Source organism: Geotrypetes seraphini, chromosome 8 (genome assembly GCF_902459505.1).
Source record: "Geotrypetes seraphini chromosome 8, aGeoSer1.1, whole genome shotgun sequence".
NCBI lineage: Eukaryota > Metazoa > Chordata > Amphibia > Gymnophiona > Dermophiidae > Geotrypetes > Geotrypetes seraphini.
In genome coordinates, this window is record NC_047091.1 from 161,680,506 (window position 1) to 161,695,453 (window position 14,948).

General features: G+C 42.3%; 1 protein-coding gene across 4 annotated transcripts in view; it reads right to left on the reverse strand.

Annotated features, from left to right (window-relative positions):
- The window catches only part of NAA25 (N-alpha-acetyltransferase 25, NatB auxiliary subunit), a 209,941-nt gene that overhangs the window by 49,307 nt on the left and 145,686 nt on the right, over positions 1-14,948 (reverse strand). For 3 of the 4 annotated variants that reach the window (XM_033956515.1, XM_033956517.1, XM_033956516.1), the window contains exons 18-22: positions 13,185-13,428; positions 7,003-7,126; positions 6,164-6,229; positions 2,819-2,916; positions 2,180-2,290 (exon numbers count right to left, since the gene is read on the reverse strand). In XM_033956515.1, the coding sequence (XP_033812406.1) occupies positions 2,180-2,290; positions 2,819-2,916; positions 6,164-6,229; positions 7,003-7,126; positions 13,185-13,428 (643 nt within the window). The remainder of the gene's footprint in view (positions 1-2,179; positions 2,291-2,818; positions 2,917-6,163; positions 6,230-7,002; positions 7,127-13,184; positions 13,429-14,948) is intronic. The other variant, XM_033956518.1, reaches the window with a different exon arrangement.

Genomic DNA, 14,948 nt, shown 5'->3' on the forward strand with positions numbered 1-14,948 from the left:
CGTGTGCAAGTGGGCCGAGAGACCCCCAGAACATATCACCCCAGGTAGTTGGAATTACTGTGAGAATGGCAGCTTTTTACATTTTTTCCATTGACATGAATGGGTGAAATCAGATTTTTTGTTTGTAGCTCCGCCCACGTGTGCAGGTGGGCCGCGAGACCACCAGAACATATCACCCCAGGTAGTGAGGGATCTGCATACCAAGGTTCGTTCAAATCGGTCAAGCCGTTTTTGAATTACTGTGGGAATGGCAGCTTTTTTCATTTTTTCCAATAGACATGAATGGGTGAAATCTGATGTTCTGTTTGTAGCTCCGCCCACGTGTGCAGGTGGGCCGCGAGACCCCCAGAACATATCACCCCAGGTAGTGAGGGATCTGCATACCAAGTTTCGTTCAAATCGGTCAAGCCGTTTTTGCGTGATCGCAGCACATACACACACACATACATACCTCCGATTTTATATATATAGATAGAGCTAAAATATCTTCTTTTTAGAAGAAATAAGTTGAAAAGAATGAGTAGAAGGGAGTAAGAGCTTGTTTTTATGTTTCTAGCCTACAGAAATCAAATAGGATAAATAAACAGGACACATTCCATAAAGAATTTTGAAAGAAAGACAAACATTTTAAATTCAATTCATGCTCCCACCGGAAGCCAGTGCAAAGATTGCAATAAAGGTGTAATACTGTCACAGTAGGATTTATTCAAATCAATGACTGCGATGATATTCTGTAGCAGCTGAATTCTAAACTGAATTTTTGGAAAGACCAATACAGAGAGAAAGATACAGTAACCAGTTTTTAAGAAAAATCAGAGCAAATCATTGAGTGACAGTTAAGATTAAGGCTTATAAGACAAATTCAATTTGCTGAAAACTGAAGATACCAAATATTTAATTTGGAAATCCCAACTTAATTCAGAATCAAGCCAACACACCTAGACTGCAAACATAGGCGGGGGAGGGAAGTAACCTGCATGGATTAGCAGGAACAACTCTAGCCACCTTTCTAAGCAGACTAGATGAGCTGTGCTGGTCTATCTGCCCCAAAGCCATAATTCCAGAAGGCTGGTTTGGGCCACAAAATCAGGGAGCTTTTGCATAGCAATGCAGTATCACCTGTCACCAGGTCAGCCCAACCACCCGTGTTTATGTAGTACTAATCTTATAGCCCGTTACATTAATGGGTGCTAGAATATATGTGTGTGTGTCTGTCTTTATTTTTTTTCTCTCTCTCCTTAGCCGCTTTCTGTATTTCTATCTGTTTTTTTTTTCCTTGCCTGCTCCCCCTGTCCATTCTCCCTTCCTTTTACCTCCCCTGTGTCCTCCACCACCCCATCACTGCTCACCTTAACCAGCAGAAGCCCTTCTCCCTTTGTTTTACCTCCCCCTGTCCATCATCACCTCCTTCCTGTTCCCCTTGTTCCCCCTGTCTTCATTTTTCTGCCCCCTCCCTGTTAATCAGCACCTGTTCCCCTGTCCATCAACCCCTTTTCTGCCCCTCCATTTCCGTGTGTTGCAGCATTTCCCTCCCACCCCACTTCCCTGTGCAGTATTTTCCTCCCCCCCATACTTTCCTGCTGAACTCCATGCCTACTTATGTTAACGGCCTGCAGCCGCCGTGGCCGACATCCACCTGGGGGGGGAGGAAGAGAGAGCGCGAGCTTCGGGCGGCCAGCAGTCGCCGCGGCCGACATCCGCCTCGGGCCGCCAGAGAGAGAGCGAGCTTCGGGCGGCCAGCAGCTGCCGCGGCCAACATCCACCTCGTGCCGCCGCGGTCGACATCTGCCTGGGGGGGGAGAAAGAGAGCGAGCTTTGGGCGGCCAGCAGCCGCCGCGGCCGACATCAACTTGTCTTGCCTTGGGAGGCCAGACCGTAAGCCGCGCATGCGCACTTCCTATGTGTGCTACAGCTCACAGAAAATGGACGCACGCATAGGAAGTGCGCATGCGCGGCTTACCATTTTATTATATTAGATAGTACAATGACTCCTGGTACCTACAGCCAAACAATATGGGATTTTGCTCTAAGCATCTTTATGAAGCCAGGATACAAAAGTGGCTCTCACTGATGCATTAAGCTACACATTTTCTTAACAGCTTTAAGGGTCAAAAAAGAAACTGAACAAATTAGTTCATGGTTTTAATTTTTTTAAGTTACACCCCTTTCAGGTTCCTACCATAGCTGCAGGGGTATCCTTTTTCTTTTTTTTCTTTTTTTGAAGATTTGATTTGAAAGGTCGAAGCACACCACTACAGTAACTCGTCACCCACAAAGACAGAGAAATTGTCTGAAAGGGAAAGAGACATATGAATAAATGGATGATGCTGACCAAAGTGGTACTCAACTATAACCATACTGTAGCCTCTCTTGCTGAATTTTCCACTTTTTGGAGCACAAGTTTCAAATATTACATTACATTAGTGATTTCTATTCCGCCTGTGCCTTGCAGTTCTAAGCGGATTACAAAATTAGAAGAAATCTGGACATTTCCAGGAAGTTTACAAATCAAGTACATATCAAGTTTACATATCAAGTTTACATATCAGGTAAGAATAACAATACATTCAGGTTATAGAAGATTATTACATAACATTGAGGGAAGAAATATTCTGGTTACAGATGGAGGTTGCTTGTTTAGGTTTCTGAATATAATTTTGGGGATAAGGTTTGAAGAATTGGCTAGGAGATACCATAGGGGTGGTATTTATGAAGGAGTATGCGTGTGCGAGTAGGATGGAGGTTAGAATGATGGGAGGTGTTTTTTGAATAGAAGAGTTTCAAATAGGGAGGGAAAAAAAAATCCACATCTACTTACCTCAGCAAAGAAGACCAAATTCTCTAAAATGCCAGGATGCGTCTTAAAGTGGCCATCTCGAACCTCTATTAAGTCCCCTTTAGATTTTTTGAACATTTCTGGGGGGGGGGGGAAAAAGATAGATCTTGTAAATTCATAACAGGGTAGAAATATGTGCCAGCTTTAGCTTTTAAACTGTAGTAGATTTAGATGGGCAAGGAGTTAGGAAACAGAAGGCAAACATTTCAGAACTGAGTAGTTGTGAAAGATGCTGTTTCTGCTCTAAACTAAACTAAACCTTAAGTTTGTATACCTCATCATCTCCATAAAGATAGAGCTCGACACGGTTTACAAGTAATTCAATAAATGAGGGAAGGACATAATAAGAAATTAGAGGTTATAGAAGAGAATAGCTAGCTTTACATTTTAAATAGATAGCTTTACGTTTTGGAGAAAAGCCAAGTTTTCAGATGCTTTCAGAATAATTGAAATGAGCCTAGGTTCCACAGTGGGGCAGGAAGGTTATTCCAAAGCTTAGTGAATTTGAAGAAAAGGGATTTCCCTAATTTACCTGTATATATGACACCTTTTAACGAAGGGAAAGATAGTTTGAGTATGTGGGCGGATCTGGTAGTGTCAAGTCTCGAAGAATTCCAGGATAATGGGATTAGGGGAGAAGAATGCTAGGTGGGCTCTTGAATGTTAGGCAGGTACATTTAAAGTGAATCCTAGAAATCACCAGAAGCCAGTGAAGTTTTGACAGAAGCGGGGAAACATGATCGAATTTGCTTTTTGCAAAGATCAACTTAGCCGCAGTGTTCTGGATCCACTGAAGTCTTTGAAGATTTTTCTTGGTTAGACTTAGATAGATGGAATTACAATAGTCCAGTCTGGAAAGAATGACTGATTGTATAAGGACAGCAAAATGTTGTTGGCGGAAGCAGGATCTCACTTTCCTCAGCATGTGAAGAATAAAAAAACATTTTTTTACCAGAGAGTTGAGATGATCATTAAAGGAAAGTGTAAAGTCAATAATGATGCCCAAAAAACTTTGCTTGAGAATTCGATCTGCAGTGTGGGACCAGAAGGTAGTGGAATGAGCGTGGGTAACTGATCTAATTTTGGGCCAAGCCAAAATAGTTCTCTGCTGCTCTCTGCTGGTAATGTCTGGGGCTCCTCTGTTCTCCTGCCCATTCTCTTCTCTGCTTCCTGTTTACTGGAGGATCCAATTTAAATGTGCAATTTTAATTTTCAAAATCCTATTTGACATTTTTTTCTCCTTTGGTTCCTGTCTCATTTAATTCACAAGAAATCTCTAATTCTATGAGTTCTCAGAAATATAAACTTGGCTTTCCCACTGTTAAAGGAATAAAAACTATGGCCAATTTTTGTCAATCATTTTCTTTTTTATTCGTAAAAGTTTGGAATGACCTTCCTTCTATAATTAGAGTTCTCTCTCATCTACCCACTTTTCGTAAAGTACTGAAGACATATTTATTTCAGAAATTTATTAATGATCCTTCTTTTTCAAATAATCAATCATAAAAGATAAAATTCTGGCCTAAAAGATTTCTGTTCTAAATTTTATTAATATTTTGTTAACTGAATCGAGCCCTCCTGTTGGGATGAATTGGTATAAAAAAAATCAAGATTAGATTAGATTGGCCAAAGACTGAATTTTGCTTTGTTACCAGAAAAAAATTATCATGTTCATGGTCCTCAACTTAATCTCCTCCTCTGTTAAACTATCTTGCTATACCAATGATAACTGCCATTTGCATTCTCATAGTTCCTTTCCCCCACCCAAATAGCAGGGCAAAATAAATACCCCCTCTTTTACTAAGGTGCACTATGCTTTTTAGCACGCAGTAAATATTAGTGCACGCTAAATGCTAACGCTTGCATATTATCCTATGGATGCGTTAGCGCATGCGTTGATTTAGCACGCACTAAAAGCTTAACACCTTAGTAAAAGAGGGCCTAAGTGAAAGGACAGCCAAGAGGAGACCTGAAGCTGCTTTTCAGGTGCACAGCTGGCTGTTTCTGTTACTAAGGGCCAGATTCTCTAAGTTCCGACACCACAGTAAAAAAGATACCATGGTGGAAGCGATTTTTGCTTTACTGGCAATTCTTGGCACAATAGCGTGCAAATTATAAGCATGCTATGTGTGCAGAAAATCGCTGGTAAAGGGGGGGGGGGGAAGAGCTGTGCTCAGAAGAAAGATTGCTAGCACAGCGGCTTCTCCTGCCTGCCTGTCGGGGGAAAAAAAAAAAAAAAGTAGAAGTAGTCCCTGCTCTTCCTGCCTGAACCTGCAAGTAGGGAGAGCAGGGGACCACACGTGGCTCGCCAGGTACTATTTTGAGGCCCTCAGTCTGTTTATCAAAATCACAAAAGTAAAATAAAACAGTTTTTTGATCATATGTCTCTTTAGCTATATATTACAATATTATTATTAAGACTTAGCCAAAAGGAAAGATTTATAAACTATAAAGAGTTTTACCTCAAGCAAAATTATCACTTCTTTAATACGACATTAACTATTTTTTCTGAGGTCTTCCAAGTACCTACAAATCCAAAATGTGGCCCTGCAAAAGGTTTGAGTTTGAGACCACTGCATTAGACCAAGAAGCTTGAGGTTATTGGGGGGGGGGGTGCCTGTTGTCAGGTGGGATCCCCAACCCTGCAGCAGGAGGGAGTAGGCATCCCTCCTGTTGATCTTTTGCATGGGGTGGTGGGGTAGCACTAGACCACCAGGTTTTTGGGGGGGTCCATTTAAGAGGAAATTGTACCATTCATGGTGGCAGGTCCGAGAGCTGCTTTATTTTCCTGTTAGTGCCTGAGCCAATCAGTGCTCAGGCACCAATAGGAAAGGCCAGATTCCTTGTAAATGGAGGGTCATTCCTTTTTAAGAATCACCTGGAGAGGTCATTTTAATATTAATTACCTTGTTATATACTACAGTTTCAGTATTAATGACCTCTTTGTACTACATTTGCATAGTACAATCGGAAGCCGCTGGAAAGCACTGAAAACACCATGGTGAGCTGTTTTAATAATCGAGTAGTAAAATACGTGCATTTCATTAAATGGTGACTTTACAGAATCTAACTCAAAGATACATCGCACTTTACTCAATGAAAAGCCCCTCCCTGAATTAATCACAGCTTCAGCCCCTGTTCTAGATCCTCCCTACCACAACTTTTGTTGTCTGAACTCAAAGCCTCTTTTTTTTTTTTCTTGTATCAAAAACCAACAGACAAGGCAAACAACACTGGTAAGCTCTGAAGAGTGGAAACTATCCAAACAGCACTGGGTACATATATCTTGAGGATATATTTTGCTAAAATAGAACCGATGCCCCTTACCTTTTAATTGTTCTAACAAAAATTTCAAACTATTCTGTATCCTTTCTTGGACTTCTGTCGTTTCTTCTGCAATACAGAAAAAAAAAAATGTATGTGTCTTATTATCTTTTAAAAATAGATATACATTGATATTATACACTTCTCCCTCCATATTTGCGGGGGTTAGGGGCAGAGCCAGCCCGTGAATATTAAAAAACCATGAATAATATTCAGGCCAATTCTGCCCCTAACCCCCGCTTCCCCTGGCTATTTTAAGCCCTGAAAGCCCCCCCCCCCTCTTAAGCCTTACCTGGTGGTCTAGCGGGTTTTCAGGCAGGAGCAATCTTCTCATGCTCCTGCCCCGTGCAGATCGCTCACAGGAATTGGCTGCCTTGAGCTTCCGTAGTCTCTCGAGCCATTTCCTGTGAGCGATCTGCACAGGGCAAGAGTGTGGTAAGATCGCTCCTGCCCCGAAAACCTGCTAGACCACCAGGTAAGGCTTAAAGGGGGGCTTACAGGGCTTAAAATAGCCTGAAAAATGAAAATGCATTTTTTGGTTTAAAACAGCGAATAAACGAATCCGTAGATATGGAATTTGCGAATACGGAGGGGGGAAGTGTATTGCAGATCAAGTATACAGGCCACTTGGGCAGTAGCAGCGCCACTTTCAGGGAGAGGAACCCTCATAACTCTCTTACAACAGGTTATCCGAAGAAGTCCCTATTCATGCAACTAAATCAGCAGGACATCACAAATTTAGAAAGATAAAGTGGACATAGCTTGAAAAGAGGCAAACCATTACTAAAAACCCATGACAAGAAAACTACAAGATCACAGAAGAGTACAACTGGAAAGCTTACCTAACCCATGAGTATCCAATTCATAAATATCATCAATCAGAAGAAATGAGCTAGTCTGGCACTGACAACTACCACTGCTAAGGAAGACTGCCAGCCTTGTAGGAGGAGGACCAAGGAAGGGATACTAGAAAAAAAGAAAGCAAGAGAGTATAGTCATAGAACCTCGATCCTCCCTTTCCCATTACTCTGTTCAGAACTTGGTTCTCTTCAAACTGCTATAATATGATGTAGCTTATACATTCTATAATTCCTTATATTGTAAGTAGCCGTGAACCTAATTCGGTGTAGTGCGACTCAGAAATACTGGCTTAGATTTTAAAGGGTTTTGGATGTGCTGTCTGCTGTGATGGATGTGTCATGGCATGTAGTGCATTTTAATTGCAGGAGGAAGGTTGTGGGTGCACTGGCTGGCCTGGATTTCTTGGAAGCTGCTGCAGGGCAGGTTGAGCTCAGCTGGACACTCCAAGCCTCTGCCGAGAGCTGTCAACTAATCTCTGAGCAGAGGACCCTGCTGAGGGCCGACAAAACAGTTGATAAGTACTGTACATGGTCTACTGTCTGGCAAAAACCTAGGGTAGGGGTGGACAACTCCGGTCCTCGAGGGCCAGAATCCAGTCGGTTTTCTGGATTTCCCCCAATGAATATGCATGAGATCTATTTGCATGCACTGCTTTCAATGCATATTCATTGGGGAAATCCTGAAAACCCAACTGGATTCCGGCTCTCGAGGACCGGAGCTGCCCACCCCTGACCTAGGGCGACAATCTGCCACTCTGGCCATAAGATTATCCAGCCAATACCCAATCGCTCCAAAATTCACAAAGGCATTTTAGACTCTAGCCACAGCTAGGCAGCAGTGATTCAACACTGCTTCTGTGCAGGGAACAGGATTTTTCCCCCTCCATTTTACCAGCATGCCCCCCCCCCCCCGCGAGAACCGCATCGCACCCCCGTGCTGAAAGCGGCATCCGTCCGCCCTTCCTCCCAAACATGCTCCTTACCCCATCTGCCGGTTGTTCAACTGAAAGAAATCTCCCGCCTCTTGCCTGGGCTGGGCCTTGAGCATCTGCGCATGCTCAAGGCCTTCTGGCTCTTGTTCTCTCAAGGCCCAGCCCAGGCAAGAGACAGATTTCTTTCAGTCGCACAACCGGCAGATGGGTTAAGAAGTATGTTTGGGAGGAAGGGCGGACGGATGCCGCTTTCAGCACGGGGATGCAATGCGGTTCTCGCGGGGGGGGGGGGGGCATGCCGGTTCGGGGGGTACAATGTCGGTTAGAGCGAGGGGGAGGGGGTGATGGAGCAGCGCCGGTAGCCTCGGGGGGGGATGGGGGGGAGGAGGAGGTAGAACGAATCAAAGCGAGTTTCCATTCATTCCTATGGGGAAACTCACTTTGATATACGAGTAACTTGATTTACGAGCATGCTTCTGGAACGAATTATGCTCGTAAACCAAGGTTCCACTGTATTTGGTAACTGAACTAATCTGTATCACATAAGGATAATAACTCACCTAATATGTGCCAACTAGGATAAAAACTTGTATTGTAATCTTGTACTGATATTATGCATGTTTAACCTGTAACCCTAAATAAAGATATATAATGGATTTGCTAAATGTATATTTGAACTTCCACCTCCAGACCATCAATGAAACACACCATCATCATGAGAAGATCTCCCCCTCCCCCCCCGCTTGACAGCAAAATGAAGACACTGTTAGACCTTCCAGCTTGGCAGACCAGACCACAGTGTAACTGAAGAGCATAGAGAACATCTATGTCCTAAGTTTTGGAGGAACACAGCTCTCTCATCAGGATCTAGAGCAGGGGTGTCAAAGTCCCTCCTCGAGGGCCGCAATCCAGTTGGGTTTTCAGGATTTCCCCAATGAATATGCATGAGATCTGTTTGCATGCCCTGCTTTCATTGTATGCTAATAGATCTCATGCATATTCATTGGGGAAATCCTGAAAACCTGACTAGATTGCGCCCCTCCAGGAGGGACTTTGACACCCCTGATCTAGAGTTTGCTATTTCTAAGTCAAAGGAACAGATGAACTGTTTGGCACAAACTCACAATATACTCACTTATAAAAACATTTCAGTTTAACCCTTTAATTGGCAGATGGTGAAACGGCTGCTTTATGTAACTTGATGTTGAACGAGAACAGTGCCAAGTAACAGGCATTTGGCAATGCAGATCTCCCATAGGAGCCATAGAAAACACATGTTGCTTCTGAGCAACAATGCCAAATAAAGGGTTAAACAATAAAGGAAAACCCTTCTGCAGTTAATACCCTGCACATAAACATTTGGTATCAATAATATGGAAAAAAAAAGCTATAAAATACTCCACTTTGCCCTTTAAAAATACTTACACCCAGCTATGTTTAGAGAACCAGTACGATTCTGCAGTCTTTGAGTAAAGAGAAGATTGAGGCAAGAACCTAATCTTCTTTCTATTAAAAAGGCATATGAGACTTGAACCAGTGGGTTAATCACCTCTAATCGAGAGTTGTGTAGAAGGCATCATCTACATTTTTCAGCTCTGCTGTAGCTCTTCAGTTCATACCAAAGTAGTTGACAACCAATATAAGAGGAGAAATTAAAAGGAACATCACAGAGAACTCCCCAACAGAACCAAGTCTGCTCTGTTCTTAAATTATTGCAATTAAAGAATACAATGCCTACAGGAATATAAAACAAGGTGGAACTGAAAAAGCTACGTACCTGAGTGCAACCGGCACTAATACTTAATGTAGTTTAAGAAATTTTAAAATAAATATAAAAACACACAATTTATTCACATAAGACAATTACACACAAAACATATCTTCTTGTATAGCGAGTTCAGCAAAAGAACATCCCTCTCAACATAAGTCTTGAGCAATCATTTAAAATGCTCCACATGACCTTGCCAGGCAAAATAACTCCTTCATGAACAAATGAGTTTTGGCAAGTCGCCTAAATTGTTCCACATTATTACACAAATGTATTTGAACTGGTAATAAAATTTCACAATCTAGCCCCTCTCATTTGTCTTTTTGTAATAGAGTTCTCTCATCATTCTTCAGACCTGTTTCAAAGGAAAAAGTAAAGCATGTTGAAATACCTAGATGTCTAAAACAATAAGCAGACTAATTAAAATTTGACAGGGCAGGGCCTTCAAGACTCAAATGTCTTCCTTCTAGAAAATAGATTATCAAGGTGAGAATCTAATCTTCCCTTCTAGTGCAAAAGGCATACGAGTCTTGAACCAGTGAGACATACCAAAGCAGTCCCCTGAATTCAGGGCAAAGCAGATGAGCCTGCTGTTAGCATCGAGGACCCAAAAGCAGCATCCAGGCATCGCCACTACATTCACCCTGTAAAATTTCATGAAAGTATGAAGGGTGGACCATGTAGCCACCCTACAAATCGCCTCAGGTGGAACTGCACGGGACTCCTCCCATAAAGAAGCCACACTCCCCATAGTGTGTGCTCTCACAGAAATTGGTGTTGTTTACCACACCCGACATATGCTGAATAAATAGTCATGCAAAACCATTTTGAAATGGAAGCCTTAGAAGCAAGCTTTCCCAGGCAGCTAAAGCACAAGAGGTCTGCCACCTGCACTTTGAGGGACTCAACCTCCAGACACTTCGAGTTCATCCTGAGGAAATGCCAGGATCACAGACATCAGAACCTAAAAAGGTTCTACATTCTGTTTAGCACACCCATGCTGAAATGTTTTCCAAGCCCTAGCATAGGCTGCAACTGTCATCATTTTTTTAGACCTTAGGAGGGTAGCTATGACCACTTCCAAGTAACTCTTCTGCAATAAAACCGCATACTCAAGAGCCATGCTGTAAGGCAAGTGTACCCTGTGCGAGAAGAGTTATATGAAGTGTTAGTTTGAGACAAGTGCCCCTCTGTAGCCGAACAAGATCTGCATACCCATCCAACGCGGCCAATCTGGAGCAACCAGGATTATCAACCCTGGGTGGGTTGCTATTCTACCAATGACCCAGCCTATCATGGGGGAAACATGTACAACAGTCCTGTCTATAGCCAAGGCTATACCAGAGCACGTATGTTGGCACTTCTGGGCTTGAATCTTCGGCTGAAGTATAAAGCGACTCTTTTTTTGGGCTGTCAAAATCATCAGATCAAATGGATGCTCCCAGCCACTCACAATGCTTTCGAAGGTCTTCCAGGACAAAAACCACTCCCCCAGGCCCAGTGTCTGTCAACTGAGATAGTAGACCTGTCCATTGTCCATGCCTGCTATGTGAGCCACTGATGAGGGCTTGCAGGTGAATTTCTGCCCAGCGAAAACAACAACTAGGCCTCCATTCTCAACTGGGCACTCTTGATGCCTGCCTATTGACATATGCCACAATTATGGCATTGCTCAGGAAACCCCAAACACCTTGCCTTCCAGGGCGCACTCTTAACATCTGCAGCACTAGACTAATGGCTTGCAGCTCCATTATGTTGATGGACCATTTCCTCTGAGAGGGTATCCATCAGCACTGAAATAAAATGACCCGCATAATGCCCCCCTCCCCCATCCAGTCACATAGACTGGCATCTATTGTCAGGATCATCCAAGAGGATATGTGGAGAGGCAAGATGGGTCCAAAAGTGATGGGCTGGGTCAGGAACTGGTTGAGTGGAAGATGACAGAGGGTAGTGGTCAATGGAAATCGCTCTGAGGAAAGGGATATTAGCAGTGATGTGCCTCAAGATTCTGTTCTTGGGCCTGTTCTTTTTAACATTTTTATAAACGATATTGCTGAAGGGCTGTTGAGTAAGATTTGTCTATTTGTGGAATGATACCAAAATCTGCAATAGATACCCCAGATGGTGTGAACAACTTGAAGAAAGACCTAGTGAAGCTTGAAGAATGGATTTTTGCAGCCCAAATGCATGACCTTACATTTCTTAGCATTAAATTTTAGCTGCCAAATTTCAGACAAAGCAATGGTAAAGTTTAGGGGGTGAAAAACTTATGTGCACGACAGAAGAGCAGGACTTGGGTGTGATTGTATGTGATGATCTTAAGGTGGCCAAACAGGCTAAAGAGGTGACAGCGAAAGCTAGAAGGATGCTAGGGTGCATAAGGCGAGGTATGGCTAATAGGAAAAAGTAGGTACTGATGCCCTGTATAAGACTCTGCTGAGACCTCATTTAGAATACTGTGTACAATTCTGGAGGAAGGCTACTAAAATGGTGCTTGGACTTCATAATTAGGTGTATAGGGACAGAGTAAAAGGTCTCAATCTGTATACTTTGGAGGAAAGGTGGGAGAGAGGAGATATGATAGACACATTTAAATACCTACGTGGCACAAATGCACATGAGTAGAGTCTCTTTCAATTTAAAGGAAGCTCTGGAATGAGAGGGCATAGGATGAAGTTAAGAGATAATAAGCTCAGGAGTAATCTAGGGAAATACTTTTTTCAGAAAGGGTGGTAGATGCGTGGTACAGTCTCCAGGCAGAGGTGGTCCACCTAATGAAGTCCTCGGAGCCAACACAGGACCACACAGCCTGTGCTCAAGTTCTGGTAATAACCAGGAGTGAGCCTTATTACTACAGGAGCAGTCCCCAAGCCTTAAAAAAATGATCATGCAGATTGGCTAAGTAGGTGCTCTGTGAAAAAGGTTGTCCTCCCAGCTACAGACTTCTGACAGGGAAGTCTGTGTCTTCTCTCAGGCAGAGCTGCCCCAGTGAAACTGGGGATCTCTGAAGCACTGAGCAGCCTTAAATTCAGGATAAACACCCCCCACCCCCTGAAAACAACAAACCGAAATCAGAGCAGATAGGATACACATTCAACTCGCAAGTAGAAGGTAAAACAGAGGAGCTACAGCACAGTCCAGCAATACAGGAAGTAAAGCCGAAAAATATAGATGATGCCTTCTACTCGATGCATGATTAGAGGTGAATAACCCACTGGCTCAAGACTCATATGTCATTTGGACTAGAATAGTTTGCTTTGTCTGGATTTAATCAGTAAAGGACAACTGTATCTCATTAAAAATTATGACTTATTCATGTCAACATAGCTTGTTAGCCAAGCATGTGTTTTTATCTTGAAGCACAGGTCCTGTCAAATCTGGGAATAATTTTGAAAAAATATATAGAATTTCAGCCACATGCTCCCAACCCCAACCCCCATCCTCTCCCACAGGCCAGATACCTGAATTTTTCTATCAATAAATTTCTTTCCTGAATCCACTTCAACTTCCAGCTGCTGAAGCAGAGAACGGACTGCATCAATTCGCGAAGATACCCCATTCTCTGTGGCTTTTTCTGAATTCTTTGGCTCAACAGCATGACTAAGATTTGCAAGTCCGCTCACCAATCTGAGCGTCAAGGACCGAATTAGCAACCAAATGGTTTCTTCCTCCAAAGACAATTTCCTGTGCTCTTCCGATACATCCCTGAAACAATGGAAAAAAAAGCACACACAGCTAGGTTTTGACCATTATTCATTTATGTTTGAATTGTGGCTTTCACATCTAAATTTCAAAATGTCCTATTATGGGTTAAGAACTGGCTGAAAGGCAGAAATCAGAGTAGGTTTAAATGGTCAATATTCTGAATAGAGAAGAGTAAATAGTGGGGTTCCCCAGGGGTTTGTGCTGGGACTGCTGCTTTTTAATATATTTATCAATGATATAGAGATGGGAATAATTAGTGAGATAATTAAATTTGATGATGACAAAATTGGTCAAAGTTGTTAAATCACAAGAGCATTGTGAAAAAGTTGCAAGAGGACCTTGTGCAAGAGGAACCCGAGCTATAGCTATGTGATGCAGGGTTCCACATTAGAAATCACTCCCAGAAAAAGGATCTAGGTGTCATCATTGAGGATATGTTGAACCCTCAGCTCAATGTGTGCGGCGAAAGCAAATAGAATGTTAGGAATTATCAGGAAAGAAATGGAAAACAAAGATGAAAATTTTATAATGCCCTTGTATCTCTCTATGGCATGGCCGCACCTCGAATACTGTGTGCAATTCTGGTCACCGTATCTCAAAAAAGATATAGCAGAATTAGAAAAGGTACAGAGAAGGGTGACAAAAATGAAACTTCCCTTTGAGGAAAGACTAAAGTGGTTAAGGCTCTTCAGCTTGGAAAAGAGACAGCTCAGGGGTGATATGATAAGAAGTCTATAAAATACTGAGTGGAGTGGAAAGAGTAGATGTGAATCACTTGTAGAACAAGCAATGTTAGATTGGAGAGAAGGTATTAGGGGTCTGAAATATTTGCCATGGGTGGGAGAAAAAGATTTAATAAATATAAATTATCCTTTTAGTAAATGTTCTCTGGAAACTTGGAAAAGTGTTAGGAAAAAACTTTTAGGTAGAGAGAGGGGTATTTTTTCCCCTCTATATTATATGTATGAGATTTTACTCCAGGCAGGGAGGGGGGGAATCTTTAAGAAATGGGAGCAAAAGGATTAAGTTCTTTTGGTCAATTAATTGAGGAAGGGGAGGTAAAAGTTTTTACAGACATTCAGGATCAATATCAACTTGAAGCAAGAGATCTTTTCCCTTATTCTACAGATAAAAAATTACATATTGACATATAAGGAAAAGAGTACTGTAATTGAGTATTAAATAAATGCGATTTAAAAAAAGGGCTAGGGGAACCAGTAGTAAAAGGGTATATCTCCTGGTTATATAAAATTATAAATGAAGGTAAAGTAATCAAACCTTCATATATGAAAGCATGGGAGAAAGACCTGGGGAAGGAATGGTCCATAGACGAGTGGGGGGTAATTATATCACATCTTTTTCAGACAGCTAGAGCTGCTACCTTGGTGGAAAATGCTATTAAATTCTTAGTACGTTGGTACACTACTCTGGTTTTAATTAGTAAATGCACCAAGCAGAGTGATGCTACCTGTTGGAAAGGATGTGGTAGAACTAGTACATTCTATCATATGTGGTGGGAA